Raw genomic sequence first — 27968 nt, 5'->3', positions numbered from 1 at the left:
AATAATGATAATAAAATATCTATGACTAATAACACAAGACAATAAAATATCAGTCACAGCCTCAGTTTCAAATAATGCTAAATGAAGTACATTTTATTTTTGTCCTTTTTAGTACATAACAATCCTTTCAGAAACATAAGAACTACCCAGAAAAAAACATATTTACAAACAGAAGTTGGGAGGTTGAAATGTACAAAACACTTAGTGCGACCTGGTAGAGAAATTGAAAGACCAGTTATATATAAAAATAAAAAACAGTTTCTTGTTAGTAAAATGTGAACTGTTCATAGGGACAACAACATGTTTCCCAGGTCTGACAAAACAGTAACTGAGGCTATGGTGAACAGGATAAAACAATGAATGAAAGATAAACTCTATGACACAACTAGGGGCAGTGTTAGGCCACCACAACGGTAGTAGCTAGGAATGATGGCCTGCTAATTTCTGTTTATGACATAAGATGAAAATGCAATGGTTACTCTTCAAAATGCTACAATTATCAATTGACTTGTTGAAATGTCCATACTACGTTAGGGAGAGGATTACCTCTATCCATAAATCTCAGGTCATGTGGGGGTAAAGCGTCGGTCAGACATAATACAAGGTGTCAGCTGGATGACTGGGAGTGTCATCTCAGATTTGTGTAAAAGGTTTAAGGGGGCAGCACTACATAGTAGTGTTCTTTCCTTCAGTCTCTTCTAACAATCATCTTAAGATGCATCTCCACTGCCCCTGGACTGGGAGCTACTGTAGATGCAAGGGAACCGTTCCATTGCATGCCATAAAACACCTCCCTGAGGAGTGACAGGGCGTCAGCAGTCGCAGCCCAGCAGTTACACCCTCACACTGACCACTACTCCACCACGGACACTACCAGAGACCAGGCAAGAGTTTCAACAAGACCTACACTGCTGCAGATAATCCAGGAATGTTTCCATTTAGTCCAGTAAAGGACACTATGTGGACTTCTGCCTGTCAGTCGTCTGTTTCTACTGTGTTGGATGATGCTGCTGAAAGGCACATCGTACACACTTAACAAGACAGGCAGAATGGAGGAATGCTTGCAGGGAAGAGTGATATAAAATAGCAGCTGATAAGCATAGCTTAGTACATCCGAAGTGATATTGAGAAAAGGTATCCATGGTTTTCACAAACAAACAGAGTATAAATCGACCGTAACAACAAAAAAAAGAACACAAACTAAAGGGCAGTGAGAGGCTGATTTTAAAGGCAAAGCAATACAGGTGACAGTAACATTGGAGGTAAGAGTGGAAGCAGTGGGAAACAACAGATTACAACTAAACCTGTACTCTTACGATTACTTTTGAAAGTTCATAGCAACAATTACCATGTATTAAATGCCACCCATATATTATAAATATCCATTGCAGTTATATGTTGTATTTGACTCACACTCGCCCTTTGAGGCTGGTCACTTGAAGTGCTTCAAAGACACTCATCTACATTCTTATTCATAATACTCTTATGGAAAGAAATCAATATCCACAATTCAATCAAATCAGAATATATCACTACTGCTGAGAAACTTTTAATATATATCTGCAAGAACCAGTTTCTCATCTTTACCAGGTGTCGTTGGCCTAAATAAATATCAGTCACTAGAGGTGAAAGTTCCTCTTTCTGTCTGTTAACTTGTCTGAAACATGAATTATATTCCTTTACCATCACTTGCCACGTTGGCTAAATAGAAATGTAGGCATTCAGTATAAAATAGGGGGGGGGGTACATTATTTGAGAAGCTAGAACAGAAATACACTTTAAAAAAAAAGTAATTCAGAGATAAAAACAATAAATAAAAATAAATGAATTCCCTTCAACATTTTACTTTTTTCTCATATCTACTTTTTAAACGTTTGTTAGTTTCCAGGAGAGCACACCTAAGCCTTTGAAATGAAAGACTTGGTTTTCTTCATATACTTTTTTATAATAAAAAACAAGTCCATCTGTGACAGAATTACTTCATTAAATTGTCTGCTGTTTGTTCAGACAACACACATTTCCCTTTACTTTTTTCTCTGCAAAAATCACTAGCAGACGCTCCTTGTGATAAGCATAGTCAATCCAAATCCAATGAAAATCTTGGAAACAGGCTGACACATATAAACAGACAGGCCCGAGAGCCAGTCCACACATTATTTTACCTCAGGTCCCTTTTCAAGCAGGGGCCATGAGATCTTTACGCAAACACCTGCATCTTGCCATTTGCCTCTGGGATTTGAGAAATTTGGGTCTGGGCAGGGCCAGCTACTGCTGGGCTTGGTGTAGAATCTGACCAATCAGAGACGCAGTGAGGAGAGGGGCTGGACCAGGGCTCTGGAGACTCTGGGGAGGGGGTCAGGTAGGGGTGCTCACTGGGCAAATGGAGGTAATGCTTGGGCGTGGCATCTAGTGCAGATGAGTAGCTGTGCTGAGAGGGAGGTGTAGGGTAATCCTCCGTTCCTGCAGTGCTGGCACTATGCTGGGAGGGCAGAGCCTGAGAGGTCTGGGCTGCTGGGGGGGCTGCCTGGGGTTGAGCTGGAAGCTGGGGCTGAGAGGGTTGCTGGGGCATCTGCTGCTGCTGGAAGAAGGATGGTGGCGGCTGGGAGGTCTGAGGAGTCGGTGGGGAAGAGGTGCCAATGCGGGCCATGTTCTGCTGGTTGGCGATGGTGTGGTTGAGAAGCTGCTGTTGCTGCTGCTGCTGCTGCTCAGCAATGGAGGGCAGCTTGATTGGGCTGATGGTGGGTGTTGAAGTAACAGGTGTGGGCTGCAGCATGGCGTTACGGTAGAGCTGCTGGTGCATCAGCATGGTCTGCTGCTGCATGGCCGGGCTCTGGGGGTGCATGCCTGCCTGGCCACTCTGCACAAGATTCAAAACCTGCTGACCACACTGAGAGGAAGACATCCGGCTGTGCCAGTCAAAGGGCACACTCACAGGACTGACCAAGCCCATGTTGAGCCCCATCTGGCCTGAACTCATCACATAGCCATGGTTGACATCTGAAGCCATGGAGACACGTCCCTGCAAGGACATTCCTCCAGATCCTAGGTCATTGAGTTGGGCTAGAGACACTGCAAAGGGGCCACTACCATCCAACATGCTACTATGTATCATGGGGGTGTTTGGGACAGACATAGATGTGTGGTAGAGCCCTGGTGACTGCATGGCCACAGGGGAAGTGGGGTTGGTCATGTAGCCAGCATTGCTAGCCCCCCCGTGGGGTGAGTCCAGTGAATCGACCGGGGAAAGGGTAACAGAGCTCTCCAGTAAGGCACTCTGCATGTCCAAGGTCAGCTTCTTATTACGGGCCTTGACTGACTCCTTCAGGCTGGCAGCATGTTGGCCTCCCAGGCTAGAACCCTTAGCACAAGGCCTGCGGTTCTTCTTGCCTTGTGGGGTGTTCTTCAGACTAGGCATGTAGGCGCCCGGAGGGCACATGAGAGGAGACAGAGAGTGTACCCCAGAGAGGTGGTGTCCAATCCCTCCATGGCCCTGGGGGCTTCTTACTGTGTTGTACTCATCAAGAAGCTGCACAATATCGTGGTGCATACGCTCCTGAGCAATGTCCCGTGGCAACCTGTCCATATGGTCTGTGATCTCTCTGTTTGCAAAGTGAGCCAGCAGCACCTTCACAGCCTCACAGCTGCCCTCACGAGCTGCAAGGAACAGTGGGGTCTCCTCCTACAAAGAAAAACAAGGCAACAAAACAAAGAGGTTGTTAGATACAAACAGATTTTAGTTGAAGCCTCGCTGATCCAAAAGTGTGGTTAACATTAAACATGGATGTCATACCTTGAGATCCTGCATGTCCTTGTTTGCACTGTTCTTCAGCAGGGCAACAGTCGCCTCCACATTGTTAACGGCTGCAGCCCAGTGCAAGGCGGATTTACCTAAAACACAAAACAAACATTGAGATTACACATCCATGCTTTCAGTGAATATTATTACAAAACAGAAACAACAGCATCAGGACACCCAGAAGAGTTACAAACTTACCCAATTCATCTACTGCATTGACATCAGCATGACAAGTGATGAGTTCTTCTACCATGCCCTCTACTGCCAGTCGTGCTGCCAGGATCAGCGCAGTGGAGCCATCGTACATACGGGAGTCAAGATCTGTAGCCCGATTTCGGATCAGAATCTAGGAGGATGACATTTTTTTGGGGGGTTAAATATTATGATTTAAGCAATACATGTGCTTACATTTGTTATAGGCATTTCTAACACCGCCAATAAAAAGTACATGTTGTTTACCTGGAAGACCCCCTGTGCATCTGCGGCCACTGCAGCATGTAGAGGTGAGCGACCGGTGTTATCCTGAGCATTAGCATCTGCACCAGCATCCAGCAGCCTCTTAGCAGCATCAGCACGGGCGTAGCGAGCAGCCAGGTGGAGCGCTGTCTCCCCAGTTCGGTCTGTTTGGGCAGCTAGGGAAGCTCCCTGGTAGATTAGGTCAGAGATGATGTTGGCAGAACACTCCTCACTCTCCTCCTCCTCTGTCACCTCAGGCTCTAAGCCGCCTCCACAGAATGATGCCAGCATCAGAGGTGTAAAACCATCTGGTATGAGATGAAAACAGTGGGTTAGATTGTGTCTGTTCAAGAGTTCAAAATAACAGATCATTCATCTTAAAGTTACCAACCTGGGCCTCGGACATTAACATCCATGCAGTCACTTTCAAATTCTCCTTGGGGTGGGGTGAGGGCCATAGTGGGAGGCACACGAATATCTGCAGCTGCGAGGTGATGCTGTGTCCACTGCCTGCAGTCCACTGCATCTTCACTGTCTGAGAGCATACTTGGCTCCTCAACCTGAACTCACAGAAGGAGAGAATTTAATTTCAATATTTAATGCAAGCTTCAACACAAGCTGACATCCTGTGATAAATTGTATGTACACATGTGTGTGCTTGCGTCTAAGTACATTTCCATTTTTAAATGTTAAGACAATGTGTAACTGACCTTAAGCCTTTTTGCCTCTGGACAGTCTGTGTCCATCCACTGGTCACTGTGATCACCAAGGAGAGATTCTTCCGCGGTTTTTGCCATGTGTCTGTTAAAGGACAAATATGGTAAACAAAGTAAGACACAAAGAAAACCAATACAATTTCAAAATAAACCCCTTACAGAATTCCCACTTAAATTGCTTATGAAATTCAGACCATATAATACCCCATAATTGCAAACAAATAACTTACTTCATTCCAAGAGCATCCTGACCCACAGGTTCCCTGCGGTTTTTGTTGCTGCTGGGTTCCTTCTTTAAGAAGAAGCCCTCAGGGAACCAAAGGGTACTGTGTTCTCTCTTTCTACGAGCAATCAACATTCCTAGCACCAGGATGACCATAAGGAAAAGGGAAGCTAACCCGACCAGCATCAGCTTGGCCCATTGAGGTATTGGGTCAGGAGGGGGATCCCTTTCAACACCTGTCATGACAAGAGAAACTAGTTAGCACGCCTGCACTTTCTTTGTCTTACAAGTTTAAATTGTGGCCTTTAAGTATCCCTACTCACCAACGGCTTCTTTGATTGGGTATGGGAAGCGAAGCATTTCTACAGCTGACAGAGCTCCCAGGTAGTCTGCAGCTCTTTCAGCTGACGGGAAACAGCCCTCAGAGCTCTGAGCGGCGCACAGACGGTTGTCTATTTCCAAGTACACTATGGATCTACAAAAATAGCAGACAGGCAGGTATTTAGTGTAATGTTCAATGTATAAGAAAAACATAATATTTTATGTTTACTGTATGTCTGACTGACCCGATGACCTCCTGTTTAGGCTGCAGCTCCCGCTTGAGGCGTGCCCCGCGAGTGTATGGGTGGATCTTGGCATCTCCATTCCCGTCCAGCTGGAAGCGCAGTGAGGTGTGTAGGATAGCACTTAATTTCTGCAGAAAAGCTGTGCTGGTGCGTTGAAGCTCCTCGGGGGGAAGTAGGACTACCAAAATCAAGACACCATCAGCAAGGACTTCTGGAACCTTCTTTGCACAGTCCAAACCATCCCAGCCACACTCCACTGAGTTACAGCCGGGGTCACACTCCCCATTAGCGTAGTGGTCTATACAGTAGGCTTCATACACTGGACTGGAGACGACACAAAGAAAAGAATCAGCTTGGGATTTCTCGGATAAGTACAGAAAAAACGAGGGAATGAAATTAAGTAAACTTACTTGCAAACTTTCTCCTTGTTCATGCAGTCAAAGTTGTCATACAGACAATCAGCGTTGTTGCAGGACTCATCACACTGGCTGTTGTTAAAGACACTCCAACATTGTGAACATTGAGCCCAGGGGTTTTTTGATGTAAGAGAACAGTCCCCGCCGTCCCAGTCACAAAAGAAAGTGTTACATTCCTTGTCGCAAACATCATCTTTGGCTTTGCTACGACAGTCTGCTAGAGGGCATATGGGTACTTGAGGCTTGTTGGGCATGATGTCCTGCTCACACCGTTTTCCTGTCCAGCCACTGGGACACTGGCAGTGAAAGTATGGGAAGCTTGTTTCTTCAGTGCACAACCCTCCATTCTGGCAGGGCTTGGAGGAGCAGCCTTCATTGCTGCGATGCTGGCACTGGGGTCCACCATAACCTGGATGGCAGGTGCAACGCACCCCCCTTTGGGTGAGTGCACAGCTACCACCATGGTAGCAGGGCAGCTCCCGACAGGACATGATTCTTTCACAATTAAGCCCAGCATAACCCTAAAAATAGCCAAAATGTAAGCAATTAGTTTGTAAGCTTTCAATACACAAATAATGAAAGCTGTGATGTATAAACTCCAAATCGTTTTTTGAATACTTAATGTGAATGTACACTTACAAGCTGACATGTGCAGGTGTATCCCATTGCAGAGCTGCTGGATACAGAACACACTCCTCCACTCTGACAAGGTTGAGACTCACACACACTGAAACTGTTCTGACACTTTCGGCCAGTGAAGCCAGGTTTGCAGACACATTGGTAGTCATTTGGCAACTGTATGCAGTCAAGACTGTTGGGGGGACTGCAGGGGTTGGAGAGACACTCGTTTATGTCTCCCTCACATCTTTCTCCTTTAAATCCAGGGGGACAGTTGCAGCGGTATCCACCCACTCTGTCCACACAGGTGCCATTGTTAAGGCACTTAGGAGGAGCACTGTGCAGCCTCAGAGGTAGAGCACAGTCATCTTCATTTATCTCACAGAGAACACCTTAAAAAAAGAGGATTGTTAAATATTATTATATTTTCCAGTAATTTGTTGTAAAATATCTTAAAAGCGCCGCTCGAAATATTGTTTCTGTTAAATATGTGCTAACATACCAAGTGTGCCAGGCGGACAGGAGCAGATATAATGTCCCACCAGATCAATGCAAGTGCCTCCATTCTGGCAAGGATGAGATTGGCACTCATTGATCTCTATCTCGCAGTTCTGTCCAGTAAATCCTGGCATACACTGTAAAGGCATACAGAAGACAATAACATTACTTCAGCAATTGTGATGAAGCACTGTGTGAATACTTAATCTGACAAAGACGCACATAATATAGATTTTCTTTTTACTTACATCACACTGGTACCCTCCCACATATCCCCTGCAGGTGGCGCCATTGCGGCAGGGTTTGTCTTCACAGTGGTCTACCTGGCTTTCACAATAGCTTCCTGTGTAGTCAGTGGGGCATTTACAATAGTGGGAATTCCCAGTGTTGACACAGTGACCACCATGGTGGCACAGCTCATCTGTCTGGAGCCCTGATTGGAAGAAATGTTGACTTTAAACACTGTTGCAACACAACACAAACGTTAAATGTAATTCGTTTTCCACATACCTCTTTGGCGTGCGGCTGTCTCACAAGAGACCCTGGAGATGTCACAGTAACGTCCAGACCAGCCGTTAGTACATTCGCAGGTGAAGGAAGCATCCTTTTGGCGACAGCGTCCTCCATTTTGGCAGGTAGATGAGCGTCTGCACCAATCGACAGGTGTCTGGATAGCCAGAAGACAAAATTGTCAGGATGTATTTTACTTAAAACATGAAGCGATGAAGACTCAAGGAACATAACAAGATATTTTTAAGAAGAACCAATGAGTGTTTACCTGGCAGCGGGAGCCAGTGTAGCCCTTGGGGCAGGAGCAGCGGAAGGACTCTAGGGCATCTTGACAGATGCCTGCATTGAGGCAGGGCTGGGAGTCACACTCGTTGACCTCGTATTGGCAGTGGGAGCCAGTGAAGCCTGAGCGGCAGTTACAGGAATAGCCGTTGATCTTATCTGTGCAGGAACCTCCATTGAAACAAGAGCTGTGGAAATGAACACATTTTATTGTCATATTCAGTAATTATACACATGTGAACAGGGTTAAAAGCAATGTAAAGTATACACTCACCTTTCGGTGCAATCAGGGATGTTGGTTTCGCAGTGGTTGCCAGTAAAGCCCGGCCTGCAAGTGCAGGTGTAGGAGTTAACATAGTCTGTGCATGTGCCTCCATTTTTGCATGGCGAACTCTGGCATTCATTGATCTCTAAAGCACAGCGGGGCCCAGTGAAGCCTGCCAAGCAGCTACAGTGGAAGGAGTTCACAGCGTCTGTGCAGGAACCTCCACTTAGGCATGGATCTGATGCAATAAAGAGAGGAAGACTTTGGTCAAGAACAGTATTCATAGTCTTGGTATTAGTTTTTTAAAGCAACAGGCAATTCAGCACGCTTTGTTTATGTGGCCACTTACTAGGAGTACAGTCGTTGACGTCTGTTTCACAAGTCAGCCCAGTAAATCCAGCTCTGCAGGAGCACACAAAGCCTCCAAGTGTGTTAGTGCAGGTCCCACGATTCTTGCAGGGGTTGGAGATGCATTCATTTACATCCACATTACACAATTGACCTGAAGAATGAAAAAAAAGGGTACAATAAGGTTTAATTCCAGATAATGGGAGTTTATTTATTAAGACTTTCTGTAAGATTCAGGAAAGATTATTTTAAAATAAACAAGTACGTAGTTATCTTACCTTGCCAACCTGTCTGACAGTTGCATTGATAGCCCAAGTAATCTGGTGTGTGTGTGCAGAGGGCATGATTGGCACAGGGGTTAGGGGAGCAAGGGGTGAGGACCTCAGCACAAGTGGGTCCATTGTAAGGAAGCTCACACAGACAGGTGAAGCTTGCTACACCGTCCACACAAGTGCCCTTGTTCAGACAGGGACTGGAAGCACATTCGTTGATGTTCATCTGGCATAGGTTACCTGACGGGCAGAGAAGACATTACATAAATTAGAATCAGCCTAAAATGTTGCCTAACAATTATTTTAACACCACTAGGGGGAGGTATACAATTGTCATTCAAGAGGAGGAAAACTGGAAAACATTGGAGAAATCTTTTTAACTACAAGATGTAGATAAAGTATATTAGATACTTAGTAAATTCTTAAATTAATGCATATGTGGCAGTTTGCTTCTTATGTATTACCTCTGAAGCCTTGGCGACACTTGCAGGTGAAGCCATTGAGCTGGTCGATGCATGTGCCAGCATTCTGGCAGGGACTCGGCAAACAGTCGTTCCTGTCTAGATCACAGTTCTTCCCGACCCATCCAGGCTCACAGTCACAGCGGTACCTAGAAAATATAGGGTTACAGTTAATAATCCCAAAAATGTCCAAGTTCATGATACAATGAACTGAGTTGAAACTTGTAGAATTAGCAACAAGCTAGAGAACAGTTCATACCCATTAATGTCATCCCTGCATGAGCCATGGACACATGGGCTGCTGCCACACTCGTCCACCTGGGAGTAACAGTATGGAGGCTTAAAGCCCTCTGGACACTGGCAGTGAAATCCATTCTCTTCATCCACACATGTCCCCCCATTTCTACAGGGGCTGGATGAGCACTCATCTATCTCCATATTACACTTGGAACCTGGCAAGAGAGATGTTAGAAATCAATCAGACGTGTGTTTGTTAACATTTCCACTGAGGATTGTTTTCACATTTCAAATTTGTATTTTATTTTGATTGGGCCTTACCAGTGAAGCCAGGTTTGCAAACACAGTCATATCGGTTGATGCCATCTTTGCAAATACCATAGTCACATGGGTTACTGGAGCAATCATCAAAGTTTATTTCACAGTTTGTGCCTGTTTTGAAAAAAAGTTAGAGTTCCATTAAGAAAGGAATACACTTCAGTACAGAAAAGGTCAATCAAAATGATAAGACATTATGAAACGTCTATTCTATATAATTGATCAGCCTCAACAGCCTTATTGTTTGCAGATGTTTGAGCATACTGTACACCTACAGTTGCACTGCATTTTCTCTAAATGTTGGCTAGCTTTTATTTCTTTTACATTAATAATTGAAAGGTTTGCATTAACAATGTCAGACTATTGTGATGTCCTCTTACCTGATGTCCCATGTTGACACTGACAGATGTACTTGTTGACTAGATCCACACACTTGCCCCCATTCTGACAAGGGTTGCTGTGGCACTCATTGAGCTGGTTCTCACAGCGATAGCCGGTGTAGCCAGCATCACAGTTACAGCTGTAGCTGGCAATACCATCAATGCAAGTACCATGGTGGCATGGGTCGGGCTGACAGTTGTTGATGTTACTGTCACAGAGTGTCCCCTCATAACCTGAAAAGCCCAAATGGAGATTGATGTTAAGGCATTTATGTCATTTGACGGAGAAAAGCCTTTTATTTGAATTCATTAGTTATTTAATTGAACTTCTGCGGTCTGTTTCCCAGTTTTTCTTTATAAAAGAGTCTACAGTTTGGGGTTCTAATTACTGTGGTTTCCATGTCGACAGTGTCTGTGTGTTGGGAAAGCAAGGGTTGGTTTGTGTGGTGTGTGTGTAGTGCAGTGCTGAGTTGGGTAAAGCAGTAAAGAAGGGCCCTACACAGGCCTCCCAGGCCTGCTTTTGTTCTCAGTGGCGGAGGGAACAATAGACTGCCCCACGTCAAACAGAGCCACTTCACTCAACAGAAGGGGCCCACAAACACAGGGAATACCAAGCAGCTGGCCACTGAAACAATGAAACAGGCTCCTCTGTAGGCTTGGGTCCAAAAGAACATGTTAAATATCAGTGTGTACTCCAAGTTAGTTCATACATACAGCCTTTGTGTAGATAAACTTTTTCACTGCATCTCTTTATCTATGAATATGACTGAATGTGAAGGAATGAAAGTTAAGATGTGGCAGAAGGTGGTTTGTAGGGGTTTAACAGATGAACAGATGTTGGGGTGATGACCAAGGCTGCTGGTCCTCAGTGACCCCATGATCCTGAGACCGACGAGGGAAAGAGGGGGATTAGGGGCCTCAAGTCAGTCTGCTTGGCCAGCAGACAACCATCGAAAAAGCTGACCCCCTCAAAACACTGAACATTTAACAAAGACCAAACAGCCCAACAAGTGTTTAAGGATCATCTGCTCTTCTGCCTGGGAAGACATATTGGATATTGTCTAACAACCATCAACTCATATTAGGTACAGAAGCCCTTACCTTCAGCACAGCGGCACTCGAACCCATTTGGTCTGTCGTAGCATTTTGCCCCATTCTGGCATGGCGTGCTGGCGCACTCATCGATATCGATCTGACACATGGTGCCAGTAAACCCTGGGACATGCAAACACAGAGGTGAAAGGTCAGAAAGAGGGTCCAGTGGAATGGTCCACGCTCAGGTCAGAGGGCAGTTCTGTCCCTTCTTAGAAGGCCAGAGGTCTTTTGCTAGGTTAGTGACGTCTGGCTTAGGTTGGGTTTGAGAGCATCGCGACTGGTTAAAGGACATGTCATTTGTGCACTTGGACCAATGCTAATATGACCACTACATGCAAATGCATTGGGAAACAGTTGACCTTGATAATGTTTGTGAGGGAGGACTAACAAATGTAATGCCTACAAATGAATATTAAAATAAATGTATATTGCTATCTGGTGGTATTAAAATATCTGAGCAGCAAAATGCCACATATGCAGTCTAAGCTCACTTAAGGTTGTTGTACATTTCTGCCTGCACAGGAATGTCTGGACTCTGGTGAAGGTACATTTTTTTTAAACAGATAAATGTAACTTTAACAATAATAATAATAATAATAATAATAATAATAATAATAATAATAATAATAATAATAATAATAAAAACAAGAGCAAGGATATGTTAATTCTACAGGCTTGAAAAGCTTGAGAAACTTAGCAGGCTTGAAATCGGTGGGCACAGTGCCCAGACAGGGGTGAATTGGTGCATTGGTAGCACACTGCTCAGTTGATTAACAGTGTCAGGATGGTCTGTGTGTTGATGCTTGGACTGCAAAAGGGGGGGTTCAGAGGAGACAGTGGGATTGTTTTCTCTTTTAGGGACCCCCACTCCCCCTGCTCCCCTTCCTGCATCAGCTCCACTGGCTCAATAGCTAGATGGGGGGGTGGAGAGGGGACGTCTGTCCCAGATGTAAATTGAGGACCTGGAAAAGAATCTCATTAGCAGGACTGCTGTTCCCCACCACCGCCAGGGCAAGACGAGGGAGACTGCTGTCCCTTCCACATTCCACAGAGGAGGGGAGCGTGGGTCACAATAGTGTCTTTGTTCAGGCAAGAGGAGAGGATAGGGAGCCTTGTGGGTCTGCCTTTTCATACGAGTGGTGCTTCTAAACACCAGCAGGCAAAAGAAGCCAGGCTGACCCTCCCTTCTCTGGTTCTGGGACATTTCAACTTTAGCTCTCTGTTCTGACTGCTGCTGTCACTGAGTTAGAGTTGTGAACAGGGCTAGAAATAAACAAAGGTAAATGGGAAAAACGATTTGGTGGATAAGTCTTACCTGGCTGGCAGGTGCATGTGAAGCCATTGACCATGTCCCGACAGATACCATCATTCACACATGGGTTGCTCTCACAGTCATCTACGTCAACCTCACAGTACGTTCCCATGTAACCTGAGAAAAGAAGATCACAATTTGTTGACAAGTGGAAGCAGATGTACTATGATTAAATCTTTATGTAATGTTATGTCACTTCAAGCCAGCGTTCTTGTGTGCAGCTGATAAAGGATCTGTGGGAATCATTTCTATGTTTGACATTGGTCTCTGCTGAACCACAGGATGAAATAAAAGACTCTTGGAGCATCCCCAGTGTTCCCACTCTACTGACTTAGAATCACCACAACCTACTGTCCATGGAGCATTACCCCTCCCTGGGTCAATGTCCCATTCACAAGATGCATGTTATACATTCTGTATTAGCAAACTGTGGAGGGTTCCTTCATTGAGGTGAAACAGAGTGTGGAACCGAGTGGTGGGAGAGGCTAGCGTGGAATCAGAAATAATCAGCAACTCCACATGAGCTTTGCCAGGCTGGCTGATGATGAGGAGGGTGAAGAGGAAGGGTATGTCTCTGGAAATGAAGGGGGAGGGGGATAGGCTCTGGGAAAAGGCCTCTTTCCCTCTCTGTGTATGAGGGGTGCAAAGTGGAGCACAGAGGGGCCCTATTGTTCCTCTCTATTCCCACCACTCTACCACTCATTAGTATTCACAGCACACTCCTCCCCCTAACTGCTCGCCCTCTCTCACATACAGTCCTATAGACCCGACTCCCAGCTCTAATTTGTATAGTTCCCAAAACCCCAGGATGCATGTAGGTCTGTGCGTGAGAGTTTCACTGTGTTTTTGTCACTGAGGGTCCAAACCATCACTTAGTCCAAACTAATACCCTGTCTGGCTGTACACTGCACAGAGAGTGCAGCAGTGCCTCCATACCCCCAGTGTCAATGGGAATTCATTACATAACAGTCTACACTGGCAGTCTGTATGGAAGAACTGCATGATGCTTCAGGAAGTTGTTCTCCTCTGCTATTGGTTTAGGCTGGAAGACAACATGCTGAATTGATGTTCTGTATTGTTTTATTGTACAGTAGTAATTTACAACCAATCAAGCCTTAATACCTGGCATGCAGATGCAGGTGAACTCTCCAATGCGGTCCAGGCAAGTGGCATCATTCTGGCAGGGCATGGAGAGGCATTCATTGATGTCAATCTCACACCGTGGACCGGCATATCCTCGGCCGCACTGACACTGGAAGGAGCCCTCTGTGTTTACACATTTTCCAAAATGCTCACATGGGTTGGCACCTGCAGGGAAAAGTATTAATATCAGTATACCATACACAGCCAGAGGGGAAAAGAAAGCGATGAGAATATAACCACAGTACTGACAATTGTAAGAAAAAAAAAATCTAAATTACCAATCGAACACTCATCCATGTCCTGGTTGCATGCACCTCCTACAAAGCCGGCGGGACAGGTACAAATGGCTCGGCCGTTGAGGGGGTTGGTGTCGCACACTGCCCCCTCGTTGCAGGGGTTACTCACACATGCATCGTCAAGGTGGCACAGCAAACCTGTGGAGAAATAAAAAAAAGAAAACGCATGAAATCAACAATTTAGCAGCCAGGAACAATAATGGCACAGAGACCAACAGATAAAACCACTAACCTGTCTTTCCAACTGGACACTCGCAGAAGAAGGATGCCACACGGTCATGGCAGGTGGCCCCAAAGAAACAAACAGCTATGGCGCAGTCATCAATGTTCTCACTGCAGTCATCTCCAGTCCAACCATTCACGCAGACACATGTATGACTACCAATGGTGTTGAAGCAAGTACCCCCATTATGGCAGGCGTTTGGTTGCATGAGACACTCGTTGACATCCTCAGCACAGTATTGCCCTATTGTGATTAGATGAGATTTTGTATCACATATCTGTTTATATATAAATGTACATATTTCAAGTTGATTTCAAATCGGATGTAAATTGAGCTGTACCTGTCCATTCTGGTGCGCACTGACAATTGTACGTGTTGACTCCATCTACACATATTCCTCCATTCATACACTTGTGTCCTGGACAGTCATCCACATTATTCTCACAGTTGTGTCCCTCGAACCCTGAGCCAGATGGAGAGACAAAAAAGAGTTATTATACAAAGACACAGTAACACACACTAGCGGACAGTTTATTAAACATTCAGTGGTTCCTGTTCCAAACACGAAACATCCCTACTCATGACCTTGAGTTATATTTCCCACACTAGAGGAGGCGTAGGGCAATGTGGGCAATAAAAAGGTTCAGAGGGTGTCTGATTGTTTACATGTTCTCATGATGGTTCCCACACGATGCCAGCATCAGCCATGACTCCTGCCTGCTTCAGGGGTCTGCACTCCCTGCAGTGTTTGCTTATTTTATAATCTCTCACAGTTTCAATGACTTCCTCTCTGGCAAGAGACATTTCCTGTCAGCTCCCCAGTGGGAAACCAGAAGGCCCATAAAGTAAATTCCTTCTGTTGTTAAAAGAGCAGAGTGGAGTAGAGTGACAGCGGGCTGCCTCTTCAACTCTCCCACCATCCCATCTCACATCTGTAGCTATTAATAGCAGAAAGAAAGCTGACCTGGGAGAGAGGAGTAACTCCCAGCAATAACACTAAAAGCTACGTCATCAGCCTGGGAATATATGTATGCCTGTAGCACTGTGCAGAGGGCCTGGGAAAACAGTTGATGATTTTGTGTGTGTATGTGTGTGTGTGTTCTATACTGCTGGTACCTGGTAGGCAAGCACACTCGTAGGAATGGTCGCTGGTCTGTCGACAGGTGCCCCCGTTCATGCACTGAGATGGGGCACAGGGAAGGACGGACACCTCACATGTGCGCCCACTGTATCCAGGTTGGCACTGGCAGCGGAAGGACCCATGGGCGTTCATGCAGAGGCCACCATTGAGGCACATGCCAGGCTTGCGGCACTCGTCAATGTCACTGCGGCAGTTCTTTCCCTGGAAGCCAGGTGGGCAGGAACAGTTGTAGTGGTTATTCCAATGGGCACAACGGGCTCCATTGGCACAGGGACTTGTGGCACATGCGTCAATGAGGGAGCAGTCTTTGCCTGGAGATTGGAAAATGAATGTTATTAGTAAAAATAGAAACTTTTAATCACCCTTCTGAAATCTGAATTTTCTAATGAAGACAAACTCTGATAGATGTACCTCTGAACCCTCTTTGGCACACACAGGTGAATTGTGGGATACCATTGACCACCTGGCTCTTGCAAGCTGCTCCGTTCAGACATGGCGATTGATGACAGGGATCCAGTTGCTGACACAGAGGACCAATGAATCCTGGACGACATCTAGACAACAGATTCAAACACACACAACACATTAGGATATCTTTGGCCTGTAGGTCAAAACAGGTCACAAGGTATTTAAGACAGAGCTGTGACTCAAACTCCAGCATACCCTAAGTCCCTCATGTTCTTGGTTTGGCAATCTGGGCCCCAAAGAGGCCTTGGCAAGGCCCACTGCCTGACTCATACATTGGCTTAAAAAATGCTTCTGTGACCTGGAATTAATTTGTCATAACAAAGCTTGCCCCATAAGTACTTATCATGCAATGTATTGTTTATGGATAGAGGCAGGCAACCCGTAGGTGTCTTATAGGCTTCAAAAGGAATATTCTATTGTTATTTCCAGCCAAAAAGCCTCAGTTTCTCAATGTCAGCTAACATTGTTCCACAGTTAACGTTTTTTTCCCAAGCTCAGCTCTTGTTTCTGTTCTCATATATAAGAGGAACACACCCAGAAACAGCATTCTGGAAACTTAACATTTGCCAACAAATACTGACATGAGAAAAACAAGGATTACACGCGGAACACATGAGACGAATTCAAGCAGCAGCTGTGGTATTTGATTGAAACAACATATCCTCCTTCTCGTGACTACATTCTGATACAACGGAGCATTCTGCATGGGACATTAACGCCTTGTCCACACATACTGTAAAGCATTTCAGACACATTTTGTGCATCTGTCTCACATATCTCTGACGGAACAGATAGGCTATTTTGGAGATTTGTTCTGCTTCAAGTCTATTTTTCTTTGTCCGTAGCTACAATGATTTTGTATGGGCCTCTCAGCGCTGCCAAAACACAGGTAACCCACACTCAATGCTGGGCCTAAATGTATCCTATGTAGAAACATTTGGGGGGCTGAGCTGTTCCTGCTGCTTGGCAAACAAGCTGCTTGTGATACAGGGGCTACGTAGACATGGTATAAGCCTGACCTAAACCTGCTCCACCAAGAAGTTGAGATAAAAACACAAACAGAGCGTCCTATAGCTCTCTGCAGAGGTCCTAAGGGAGAGATGGTTTGGACTAACTAAGAGTCCAGTATGAGCTTGTAACTTTATATCCACAGTAGAGCCCCTGGCTGGGAACAAGCCCCCTCTTCAAACAGACTGTTTGATGCTGATGACAAGGCAGTGACGGCTGGGTTTTCGCCCGCCCTTGGGCTCTGTCTTTTCTTTCATTTGAGCGGAACCCCTGGGCAGGATAAACAATGGTTTTCATCTATTCTCTTTTTTTGCAGGAGCATCACCACTAAACTGGTATTTGTTCATTCTTTACTTTGTTGATGTGCCCTGCCCCACTAATAAACTATAACAAAGACTAAAACAATTTTGAGACCCTTTCCCCTGGCTAGAAGCTACAAAGATGTCCACTGAAATGGCCTGCTTTATTTCTGACTGCTCAGTAAAACTAGAGCCTTTGAATAACTTAGCGTTTTTCTAGCTTTAAAAAGGCAATAGCAAATTGTAGGAGCCACAGGGCTAAACATGAATAAAGTATGTATATAGACACAATGTGCATGTACACCAAAACAGTGCAGAAAAAGTAGTATGTCTCCAAAGTACTAGTTTGGTGATGTATAAATAGTATTTAAGTATCAAAACAACAGAAAATACTGTAGGGAGTGTAGCTTTGTCCTATGGTCAGCACTGAGAGACTGCATTCTGGTGTGGAAGTTAAGTAAAGCAGCTCTGGCGCACCAATGTTGAAAGAGTTATTCAGACAGTTATAACAACTATGCTACCATCTCCTAAAGCCCCCCTGAACGCCAGCTTGCCCCCCCCCCCTGCCCAACAGCCCCCTCCTCTCACGTGCTGAGAGGTCAAATGTCAGAGGTCCCCCGTCTGATTGTGATGATAATGTCACTCAGGCTGCAGGGAGTGGGGTGGGGCCGCTCACCAGGAGAGAATGTCTTAGAAGTTGGAATTGGCATAAAGTCAGAATAAAAGAAGGAAAGAGTGGTCAGTTTTAGCAAGAATGTCATGTCATATTTCCTGTAATCCCTTGTCCCTTGCAATGAAAACACTGCACTCACTCTGAATGCACGATCCATGTTGCCTTAGCAACCTCACAGACGAACAAGCAAGCCTGACACCCAACCAAACATCCCTCCTCACCCCCCACCATTGGTCCCCATGGCTATTTGTCATGGCTTGGCTGGGTTTATTTAGAGGCAAATTAACTATGTCTGGAATCTAGGGTGTCACTAAAAATGAAACGCAAACAAAAAGCACAAAAAGGGATTTGAAAAGGCTGAGAAAGAAAGTTGCTTATAGAGGTGAAAAATGCTAGGGTAACAGTCAGCCACTTTGTTGCACTGTGGACATTTCTTCTCACTAAACCAATTGGCTTTGTGGACAGAAAATAACGTACAACTAATTCCAAGAAATATTGGCGGTCCAAGTGCATGTTTGGAAAGTGTGTTCAGCGCATTGGTGTGTCTTAGTCGGTGTGGGTGGTTGTGTAAGAATGTTGGTAGTAGCCTGATAAATAATTTGTCCTCCCTTGCAAATGCAAACCCAACCGAGCAGCCAAAACACTCATTCTTTTGTCTGGACCTGACTCATTGCCAACACGCTACTCCCATAACAAACAAATCAGAATGCTATCAGTGCATTCTGACTGTGAGAGACATGGAACTTTGCCCTGGTGCACCTGAGAGTCTACTTATCAGACTCTTTACAACTTTGTGGATTCCACCGCTTTTCTGGGAACAGAGAGGCAGGAACCGTGCCTAGGCCTGGCCTTATTTGTGGCGGATGTAGGAGGCAGGTGCAGGCTGCTGTTGTGCAATGGGCCCCTGAGTCATATATAGTGAGTGTCGACTTCTGACCTTTGAGGAAGACAGTGCAGCTGACGAAGAGGTGGTCTTTAAGTGCAGCGGAGGGGCGGCCAGAATGGGTAATCTCTGAGTTTAACTTTTGAGGACTTTTGCCAGCTGCAGCACCGGCACCAAGCATCTGTCCGCATCTGTCAATGAACTTCTGTGTGTCTGGCATCTAACTCCCCTGCCAGACTTTAAGCCCAAACATTTTTTCTGTTTTGCTCATGGGAAAAGCCCAGTAACCAACACACACACACACACACACACACACACACACACACACACACACACACACACACACACACACACACACACACACACACACACATACACACACCCACAAACACACACACACACACACACACACACACACACACACACACACACACACACACACACACACACACACACACACACACACACACACACACACACACACACACACACACACACACACACACACACACACACACACACACACACACACACACATTGGCCATTTCACAACACTCAAGAGATGTGATCATCATTCACAAACACATGCATTAACAGACCTTTTAACAGACTTAAGGATTGTAACAGGAAAGCACACTGCAACAAAGCAAACACATGCAACAATCAATACACGCCCAAACACAGGGAGAGGAAACTTACACCCAGCCTCAGCCTCTTGTGAACCCATACAAGAGAAGATCCAAAGACAAAAGTAATAAAAGAAGAAAGAAAGAGATTGCATTTGTTAAACATTTAAGGGAAACAGTTTAAAGCAGAGTTTAATGTGCAAATAACCTTACAAAACATTTTGAAATTGACATATGACATTCCAGCACTGTGATTTCTCAAGTGTTCTGTATCGAGTGTGAGGATCGTCTGTCTAAAACTGTTTGATTTATGCTAGTAGATTCCATCACCTAAACTTGTGTAACACAATGCCAGTTTTCCTGCTTTCTGGGTCACTGAAGCAGGGTAACCTGAGCTCATCCTCTCCTATACAATAGCAGCTACTCTGCCAGAGGTCAGAGGGTGGCTCACCTGTGAACAAAGAGGCTGTAATCTCTGACACGGTTCTTACACACTGTCATGCTCCACAAAGCAACAAGTATAAGGACTCTTCCTATCTCAGAGGGCATTTCCTAAAGCTAACTGAGAGGAAGAGCTACTACAACGGAACTACCATCCTTTGACTTGGTGCAAGATTTCAACTCCTACATTTTATGAGATGAGCTGATCAAAGTTAAAGCAATTATTTAGCAAAAAAGACACATTTGGATTTTTTGGAACGCTTCGAACAGTGTCTCTTTCTCCCAAAACATGTTCCCCTTTTTCTACAAGCAAGCAGGAGCTAGCTCTACTTCTTTATGCAAGTCCATAATGACACCACACTGCCAACAGGAGCCCATCCACATCCCCCCTCCTTCCAGCAGCCTCTTCTGCATTGCTCTCCCCAGCTTGGCTCTTCCTTTCTCAGCAAAGAGCCAGATTGGGGGTTGGGGAGTGTTTTGTGGCCCAAATAAAAGAGCGAAAGTAGTCAGAACTCCTTTGTATAAAAGAGTTGGGGGGGGAGCAGTGACCCAAACAGCTAGTCTTTCAGGCCTGGGCTTACACGGACCAACAGGCCTGGGCTGTAGCCTGGCAACAGTAACCCATGGTGAGAGAGAGCTGCACTGAGAAAAAGGGGGTGTTGGGAGACAGGGTTTCATAAGGACAGTTGCAGCACTTCAGAGGACTGATCCCCTTCATATGAAGGTAGCAGTGAGTGGCGTGCGGGACCAATTCAGTGTGGTAATTAAGTATGATCATGTCTAAAAGGATGCATGTTTCACAGTTTAAAGTGCAACGTTTGTTCCAACAATTGTGCTTAAGGCATACAATGAAGGTATTGAAATCTCCAGAAGGAGGTTTTCATAGCACCCCCAGAGCATGAATATTAAACATGTGAATGTAAGGACATTTTATTTTCTCTCAAGTAAGAGCAGTGAGGAATGTGACTGAAAAGTTCGCATTTCAGTGTGTTTCTCCATTTGTCCTTCAGCACTCACATTTACATGTATAAAACTTTCTATATAGAATGCCAAAGAAATGTCCTGCATTTCCTTGGCAGAGGGGGACTGAACAGATTGCCTGCAAGAGAATGAAATTGTTATGTTGTTGATAAGTGTCCTATAATGTGGATTTGAAAAGGGCCAGACAAGAGCCATAGTTTTAACACTTTTTATGGAAGAATACTCCCTGACATTTTTCAAATAGCAACGACTTTGCCCATAACCACATTGCATAAATCCCTGGGTCGAGGTCTTTCAAAGCATTCTCCAATTAACTCAACCACAAAAACCCCACCCAACCACCTAAACTGAACCAGATCCACTTTAACTTTGAAACTGACATTCAAAAGACCTCATCCTCATGCTATCATGAAAGATCCACTTCATTGCCTTGTCCAGTGTCTCACATTAGCCTTAACAATAAAACATAATTTGGAAAACATTTCTTAGACCTTCTAATGGCCGGTATTGTTCATCATTTCACAGCAAACATTTCACAAGTGGAATCAATACAACCTGGTAAATAATGTAGACTGAAACTGTTGAACAAAGACTCTCATATGTTTATTGTCCTGAGAGAATGAGATGTGTTTACTAATGATGATGTACCATGAACACAAAGAACAACCAGATAATGACCATTATCTCAACTACTGTCCCCAGTAGAAGTACTAGAGATCAGTGGGCCAGTCATATCTAATGGCATATTTAAGAAAACTATGATAGTAGTGTAGCAATTCCTATCCCATGTGGAACTATATTTAATGATTCTTACATTATGAGAAGGTAAACATTGACATCAAAATGTCGGTGGAAAAAGTGCTTTGCGGAAAGGTGAATGCCTTTTTCCTGAATCATTTAATGATGGACCCATCCCTTCCTCTCCTTAAAGGAAGGGAGAGACTATGGAAATGTTGCTGGCAGACCTCAGTTATTTCAATCAGGATTGCCTGAATGTTTCTTCAGAAGTCATCTTCTACCGGGTAAGAACAAACAACCAGGGGCTGAAACTTCAGAGGCAGGCTTATTCCTACATAAGCATGTTGTCCAGACATACATTGAGTCTAAAAACTATAATAATAAAACAAATACCAACTGGATGTTCTTGTGCCAACTCACAATAATGGCAAAACGTACATTAATCTGCACACAGGGCTAGTTTTTCTGGAAATGTGTGACATGCTAGTCAGCAAACAATTTTTCATTTCCACATGCTTGTATACAAGTTCCAAGGAATAAACCACAACGTAGCTATTCGGGAATGATGAAATTAAATATGTTGAAGAGTGAGAAAGTTGAGGTTCAAGGAGACCTGGGTGCACTGAGTAAGCTGCTTAAGCTTTCTGATAAGACAGGATGTGCGTGGTTGAGAGGTCAAAAGGCACCACTTCCTGTGACGGGGCCTGGGAACCACAACTCCCAGTCTCCAGTTATATGACCCAGACAGAAAACGGGACAACAAACCCAAATCCTCCTCCCTATGATGGTGTAACCTCTTGGTCAGAGAGTACTCACATTCTCATAGATATGACAACTTTCTTACTCAGTAATTGAAAACTGGGCCTGTCTGTAATGCAATAGTTTTCCCGGATAATGACAATGGCTCCATCTGCCTGCCAGGACACCATGAGTGATATGGGCTATATGTTGCCTCACAAAATTGCAAAGTAAGTAATTGCAAATCAAACAAGTCATTCTAAACATCCCACTTTCAATGCGACTAGGCTGACAGTATTGTTCAGTCGGCATTCCTGAAGGGGTTACCAGGGGGAATGGATGGGAGGTATGGACAATAACCTGAAAGCACCAGAGGGACAGGAGGAATCTTAGTAAGCATTCCTGTCTAATCCACCATAAAGATGCCAAAGAAAACACTAACCCTGAGGTGCTCCAAACTAAGCTAACAATATCATCGGTCCCTTTGCTATGGTCTGTCAGTAAATATGTGCCTTGGTATCTGTGTATACTTCCACGTCTTGGGGAATTCTGTTTTGAGAGAATTAACCTAAAGGTGGCACATCTACATTTGGAAAAGTTGTACCCTCCCGTGAGAAAATGTGTTTTATGCTTATGAAAAAAAGAATAAGGATATGTGCCTGTACTTTCTAAACACACACACAGTTCTTGCACTCCACACACACTGGACAGTCTGCTCGCTGTCAAAGTCAAAATAAGTCCTCTCTCATCATGTTCTAGAGGCTGGGAGTTGCAAGGTCATAACAAAACACTCACAATTTATAAGTTAATTCTGCTGCTGAGGCCAAGGGCAAACTATTTAAAAAATAAAGAGGTCCATCCATGGGCCACACGCAGCGGAGAAGCCTCACATGTATTTATTCTCAGCTTGGGGAGTCTGACAGGAAGATATCGGTCGTAATCTGCGATCTGCCACTGTGTTGAGAGACGGAGGCGGAGGATGAGCCGCCAGAGCTGGGACGCCACGCAGAGAAAAAAAAAGGGGTCCTTGTTGCCACTGCTCTGTGAGAGACGCAACATGTGCTGGGGGGACTGTGTGCTACCGGCTTCATTCCTCCACGAGCTTGTCTCTCACAGTATGGGGGCGGCTGACTGCTCAATGGCAGCACCTGGCCCTATGCTTCCCCTTTGTCAAGATCTGACTTCACTGGATTACCATCACAACATCCACCAGCTGTCCTCTAGGCGTACCCCCCCCCCCACACACACACACTCCCTCCCCCTTACCCTGCCTTCTACTACCCGTTCCCCACCCCCAGTCCGATCCCTCCAGCTGGATCCTCTCTGAATGACACCCACTCAATCTGCCTAATTATCTCTCCTCCGGCCACGCCGCTGGCCCTCTCAAAGCCATGCAGCACATTCTGTTCACAGGGTGGAGCTAAGGGGCCAAAGGGTCTTTAACTGGACTTCCTGATTGCTCACCTAGAAGGCCGCACTCTATGTGACACGATCAACCCTTCACTGTCAAGTTCAAAACTCCAGGCCACACTAGCATCATAGAAAGAATACTTCAAACATGTTCATTGTGTATCAAGGAGAACAGTGTGTCAGAAATATAAAACCTCACAGTACCAGAAAGGAACGTACTTTTGAATCTAAGCCATGTTTATTACAATTTAAAACGGTGTAAATCTGGATTGCAGAGTTGCTGTCTCTTGGAACTTTCACCTATCGAAAAAAAGTGCTTCCTTCTCAATGGAAAGCGAACTCATTCTACCCACATTAATTATACAGTTTCTTATACAAACTCATCTATGACATTTATTCTGAGCTCAACATGAGTTGACTTATTTCACACTGCTGGCCATAAGTTATTATTGGATGCACATATCCTCAGTTGACCTGGGGTTACAACCATAGTTGTTCCAACTCTCTGCAGTGTTTCAAATGGCTAATTTAGGTGCAATTGATTTCCTGTACCTTAAAACATGTATTACTTTAGGAAAAGTAGATCCAACCACAATTGTTCCGTCATTGCCAACCATCATTGCAATCACAATTCAGTTGAAGCCAACCTGCCGGCAATGGAAGTGAAACCTATGTCTGGAGCTGGGTCATGGAGCCAGCTTGGAATGCTCATTTAGTCTAACAGCATTAGCTGGGTTTTACTGTGTAACTGGGAGAGTTGAAATGGGTATCAGAGTGTTCACTTGAACAGTTTACAACTTGAGTCACTATCAGCAGCTCTGGCCTGCAATCTTTACAAGACACCCGAGGAGGAAGACAGACACATAAAGAAACTAACAAGATAAAGAAATATTCTTAAATGTTGAAGCTATTGTGTGGTATCATTGTTGTTTTCCAACCAGACAGAGGATACATAGGTATCTAGGACAGTAACAATGGGAGCTGCCACAAGCTTGGTAGTAATGTCACTTGAGCAGCTACAACTACAAGCCATAAGAAAAATGAAAAAACATGAATATTCTCTGAGTGAAACAATGTGAGTGGTTCTCCGAAATGAAAGTGATGATATCAAGTAAGGTTATTTCTCTACTGGTTCTCAGAACCATTCAGACCAAAACATGTATCTGTATCTGCATTTCTATCTCTCTACTCTGTATTGGCTTGCTTTGCTGTGGCCTTTCTTTTCTACCTCTCTGCACCCTGCTCTGATGGTGCCAGGTTACAGGCAGGTATCTGGTAGAATAAAGGATCTTTTCTGCTGTTTTGGAGCTCCTGTTTCTGTAGGCTCCCAGGGGAAGGGGTGCAGTGGCTCCACCACTAACCTCTGTCTAGAGACTGGTCTGACCACTCTCATGTGTTCACGCTCCGTTGCTCTGCCCTGCTATGGGACTCTTTCTACACTGTGTGGTAGGACATTTGATGTCCCCTTCTATTAGAAATCCCCTCCCTTTACCCTTGAAGTGCTTCATTTTCTTGCCAATTAACCAGTCAGGTTTATGCCCTATTCCTACACTCCTAACATATATACACACCTATGCAGAGCGTGAAAAAATAAAGCAGCACAGAGAAAAAATGAATGATGTTCTTTAAAAGAAACTCATTAAATCTGGAGATTAATGTATACACTTCTCAAAAATGTAGGTTGTGATCACTTTCATTCGTTTCTTTTTTCTTTCTGTGTGGTGCTGGAAATAAATGATTACCCCAGAAAATGATCTTGGATATGCTTGGGAAAAAAACCTGGCTGCATACAATTAGACATTGAGTTACTTAATGACACTCACCCATCTTGGCTCCAGCTAATGATTAAAGAAATCTGGGAGGTAGTTACTTGTTGCACATGCAGTAGAGTTACACATTGGCAAGTGTGTAATGGCAACTTCTGATCAATCATTTTAAAGAACTATGAACATGTTTAAAAAAAGAAATACATATATATATATATATATATATATATATATATATATATATATATAATTGAAAACAATGTGCCATGGTCTTTTCTTGTGAAAAGCACATTCCTTGTTGGCTCAACTTTGACCTGGCAATTGTAAACTGCTAGTCCACTCCAATAAAATAATAAATGTAATGTCTTGGAGGGAAACAGCTGGCAACCAAGGAGTTTTTGTTCTATCAATCACTATATATCTATCATCTGAAACGCTCAGGCATGTTTCCTAAACTGTTCTTAAAAAATAACAAATGACCCCCGGGCAAGACACTGTAGGCTATTTAACTCGACCATTGTAAGAGGTTCCCACACAACCCCCCTCACCAATTTGGAAAACAAAAGCTTCATCACTGTTAAAAGATGTGAGAGCTCAAAACTGCCCAAAGCAGCCAGGAAACAAAGAAAAATCACCAAAAAAAGGTCTAAAAGTATTGCAAAAACAGTAAGACACACACCAGGAAAACTTGCTTTTGAGGAAAAGCTGTGAGTAAATCTGACGAACCTCTTGAACAACAGGTGCAAAGTCAACATGTTGATGCGTGATGGTGCTTGAATCAATCTGTTATATCTTTCACCAGAGCCAACAGAACATTTGGAAAGCATATTCACTTCATGTTTAAGTATCACACTGAAAATAAATCTTTCCCTTTGAAGAACCAACTCACAAATAACAGCCTGTCAATTTAAACACAAGGCCTACACTTGAAAACCTTTCAAACATTGATTTAAAGAAGTATTAAGGTAGGATAAATCACAGATCTTTACATCATTTCCACTTACATGCATCGAGAGGGTGAATCTAAGCATGTCCCTCCATTATCACAAGGTCTGATTTTATCCAGGCATCGGAACCCTGTTGAAATTGGAGAAATGTGTTAGACAACCACACAACTGACAAAAGACTTCAACATTAGGGGAACCTGTAATTCATCCTACTTTTTAAGTATCTTTTAAATAATGTTAAAAAAAAGAGTATACATAATATATTAATAAACTCTTTGTAAAGTATTTTTGAATTACCCAAAGTAATGTAAACTCTTTAAACTCCTGGATTTCAAGCATGTCTTGCTTGGCAGACTTTGCCACTTGTGGCATCTTGCAGACACACCAGCATGTTTGTTGTACTTATTTATCCAAATCAGATAACGTTTTGGTTTCCTTGAAAGAGATACATGCTGACATATGAGATGGTTTCTGTTTAGAGAGAATTACATTAATATCTGACAGTCAATGCTCAACAGCTACGAGGGAAAACACATTCAGTTGTTTAAAAGGTCTTTGTTCAAAAAGGGAGGGGGTAGCTTTCGCTCATCATCCCCTGATTTAGCTTTAACAAATGATGTTCTAACATACAATCATTATATTTTTTAAACGTCTTATGTCAAGCCTCATTGCACAATACTACGATCCTCAGGCAAACTTGTATTGATGTTACAGGAGCACTTCCACACTTTGGGTTTTGTTAACTCGGTGGAGCTGCAGATGTGATATAGTGCACAGACTTCTACAACACAGACGAAAAAGCATAATTGCAAGAAGATCAGATTTATTTTTGTTTAAATATCAATTTCTCCCCCACAGACATTGCATTTACGTGACTAAGTTTGTGTTTATAATGATTAGTTTCTTCGGTAGCCTAACGTTATCTTCTGCAGTTCAATAAGGCTACTGCAAATAGCTTTGGGACAACTTTGCAAACTATTTGTTACTCAAACTAATAATAAACCACCAAATAAAACACAAATAAAAAGTTGAAAATCTATATTTCATAAACATGTCAGTGGGCAATAGCCCCAATCATATTTGGAACAGTACAATTTATGGGATGTCCGGAAATGTCCAGTCTACCGCTGATGTAGAGCTTCACATATTATTAAATGATTTGGACTTACCGTAGCAAATTTGCATAAACAATAAAAATGACAAAATAATCCATGGAATATTCCCTTCCATTTCGGTGGAAAAGTTTCCAGCGTTTCAAGTTGGGCTTTTAGTAAAAATACATCCTTTTTATAGTTCACATCAAAATAAAGGCTCCAAAAACGAGGGGGGCTTTTTCATAAAGTCAGCCGGAATGCGTAGCGTTAGTTCCCAATCTCGTATTATCCGCGCAGCTCGGCCAAGGCTGCTGTGATTCTCGG

At 44.0% G+C, this 27968-nt stretch overlaps 1 protein-coding gene across 1 annotated transcript; it reads right to left on the bottom strand.

The window, feature by feature from the left end:
• Nucleotides 1-65: 65 nt before the first annotated feature.
• Nucleotides 66-27968, bottom strand: notch3 (notch receptor 3). Its single transcript, XM_034088520.2, has 32 exons — nt 27720-27968; nt 26608-26680; nt 15984-16126; nt 15548-15883; nt 14772-14894; nt 14441-14674; nt 14191-14346; nt 13892-14077; nt 12773-12886; nt 11464-11577; nt 10363-10596; nt 9986-10096; nt 9687-9879; nt 9431-9576; nt 8973-9206; nt 8696-8848; nt 8356-8584; nt 8068-8269; nt 7800-7956; nt 7538-7722; nt 7294-7426; nt 6813-7183; nt 6168-6694; nt 5758-6081; nt 5515-5666; nt 5199-5427; nt 4963-5053; nt 4644-4812; nt 4256-4560; nt 3995-4142; nt 3791-3888; nt 66-3679 (listed from the first exon to the last, which is right to left on the bottom strand). Exons 1-32 carry the CDS (start codon nt 27778-27780, stop codon nt 2198-2200), a joined length of 7413 nt encoding a protein of 2470 aa, XP_033944411.1. The 5' UTR covers nt 27781-27968; the 3' UTR covers nt 66-2197.

Source organism: Pseudochaenichthys georgianus, chromosome 8, assembly GCF_902827115.2.
Source record: "Pseudochaenichthys georgianus chromosome 8, fPseGeo1.2, whole genome shotgun sequence".
In the NCBI taxonomy this organism is placed as follows: domain Eukaryota; kingdom Metazoa; phylum Chordata; class Actinopteri; order Perciformes; family Channichthyidae; genus Pseudochaenichthys; species Pseudochaenichthys georgianus.
The sequence above is the reverse complement of the archived record's forward strand: the minus strand, read 5'-3'. Positions and strand labels throughout refer to the sequence as shown.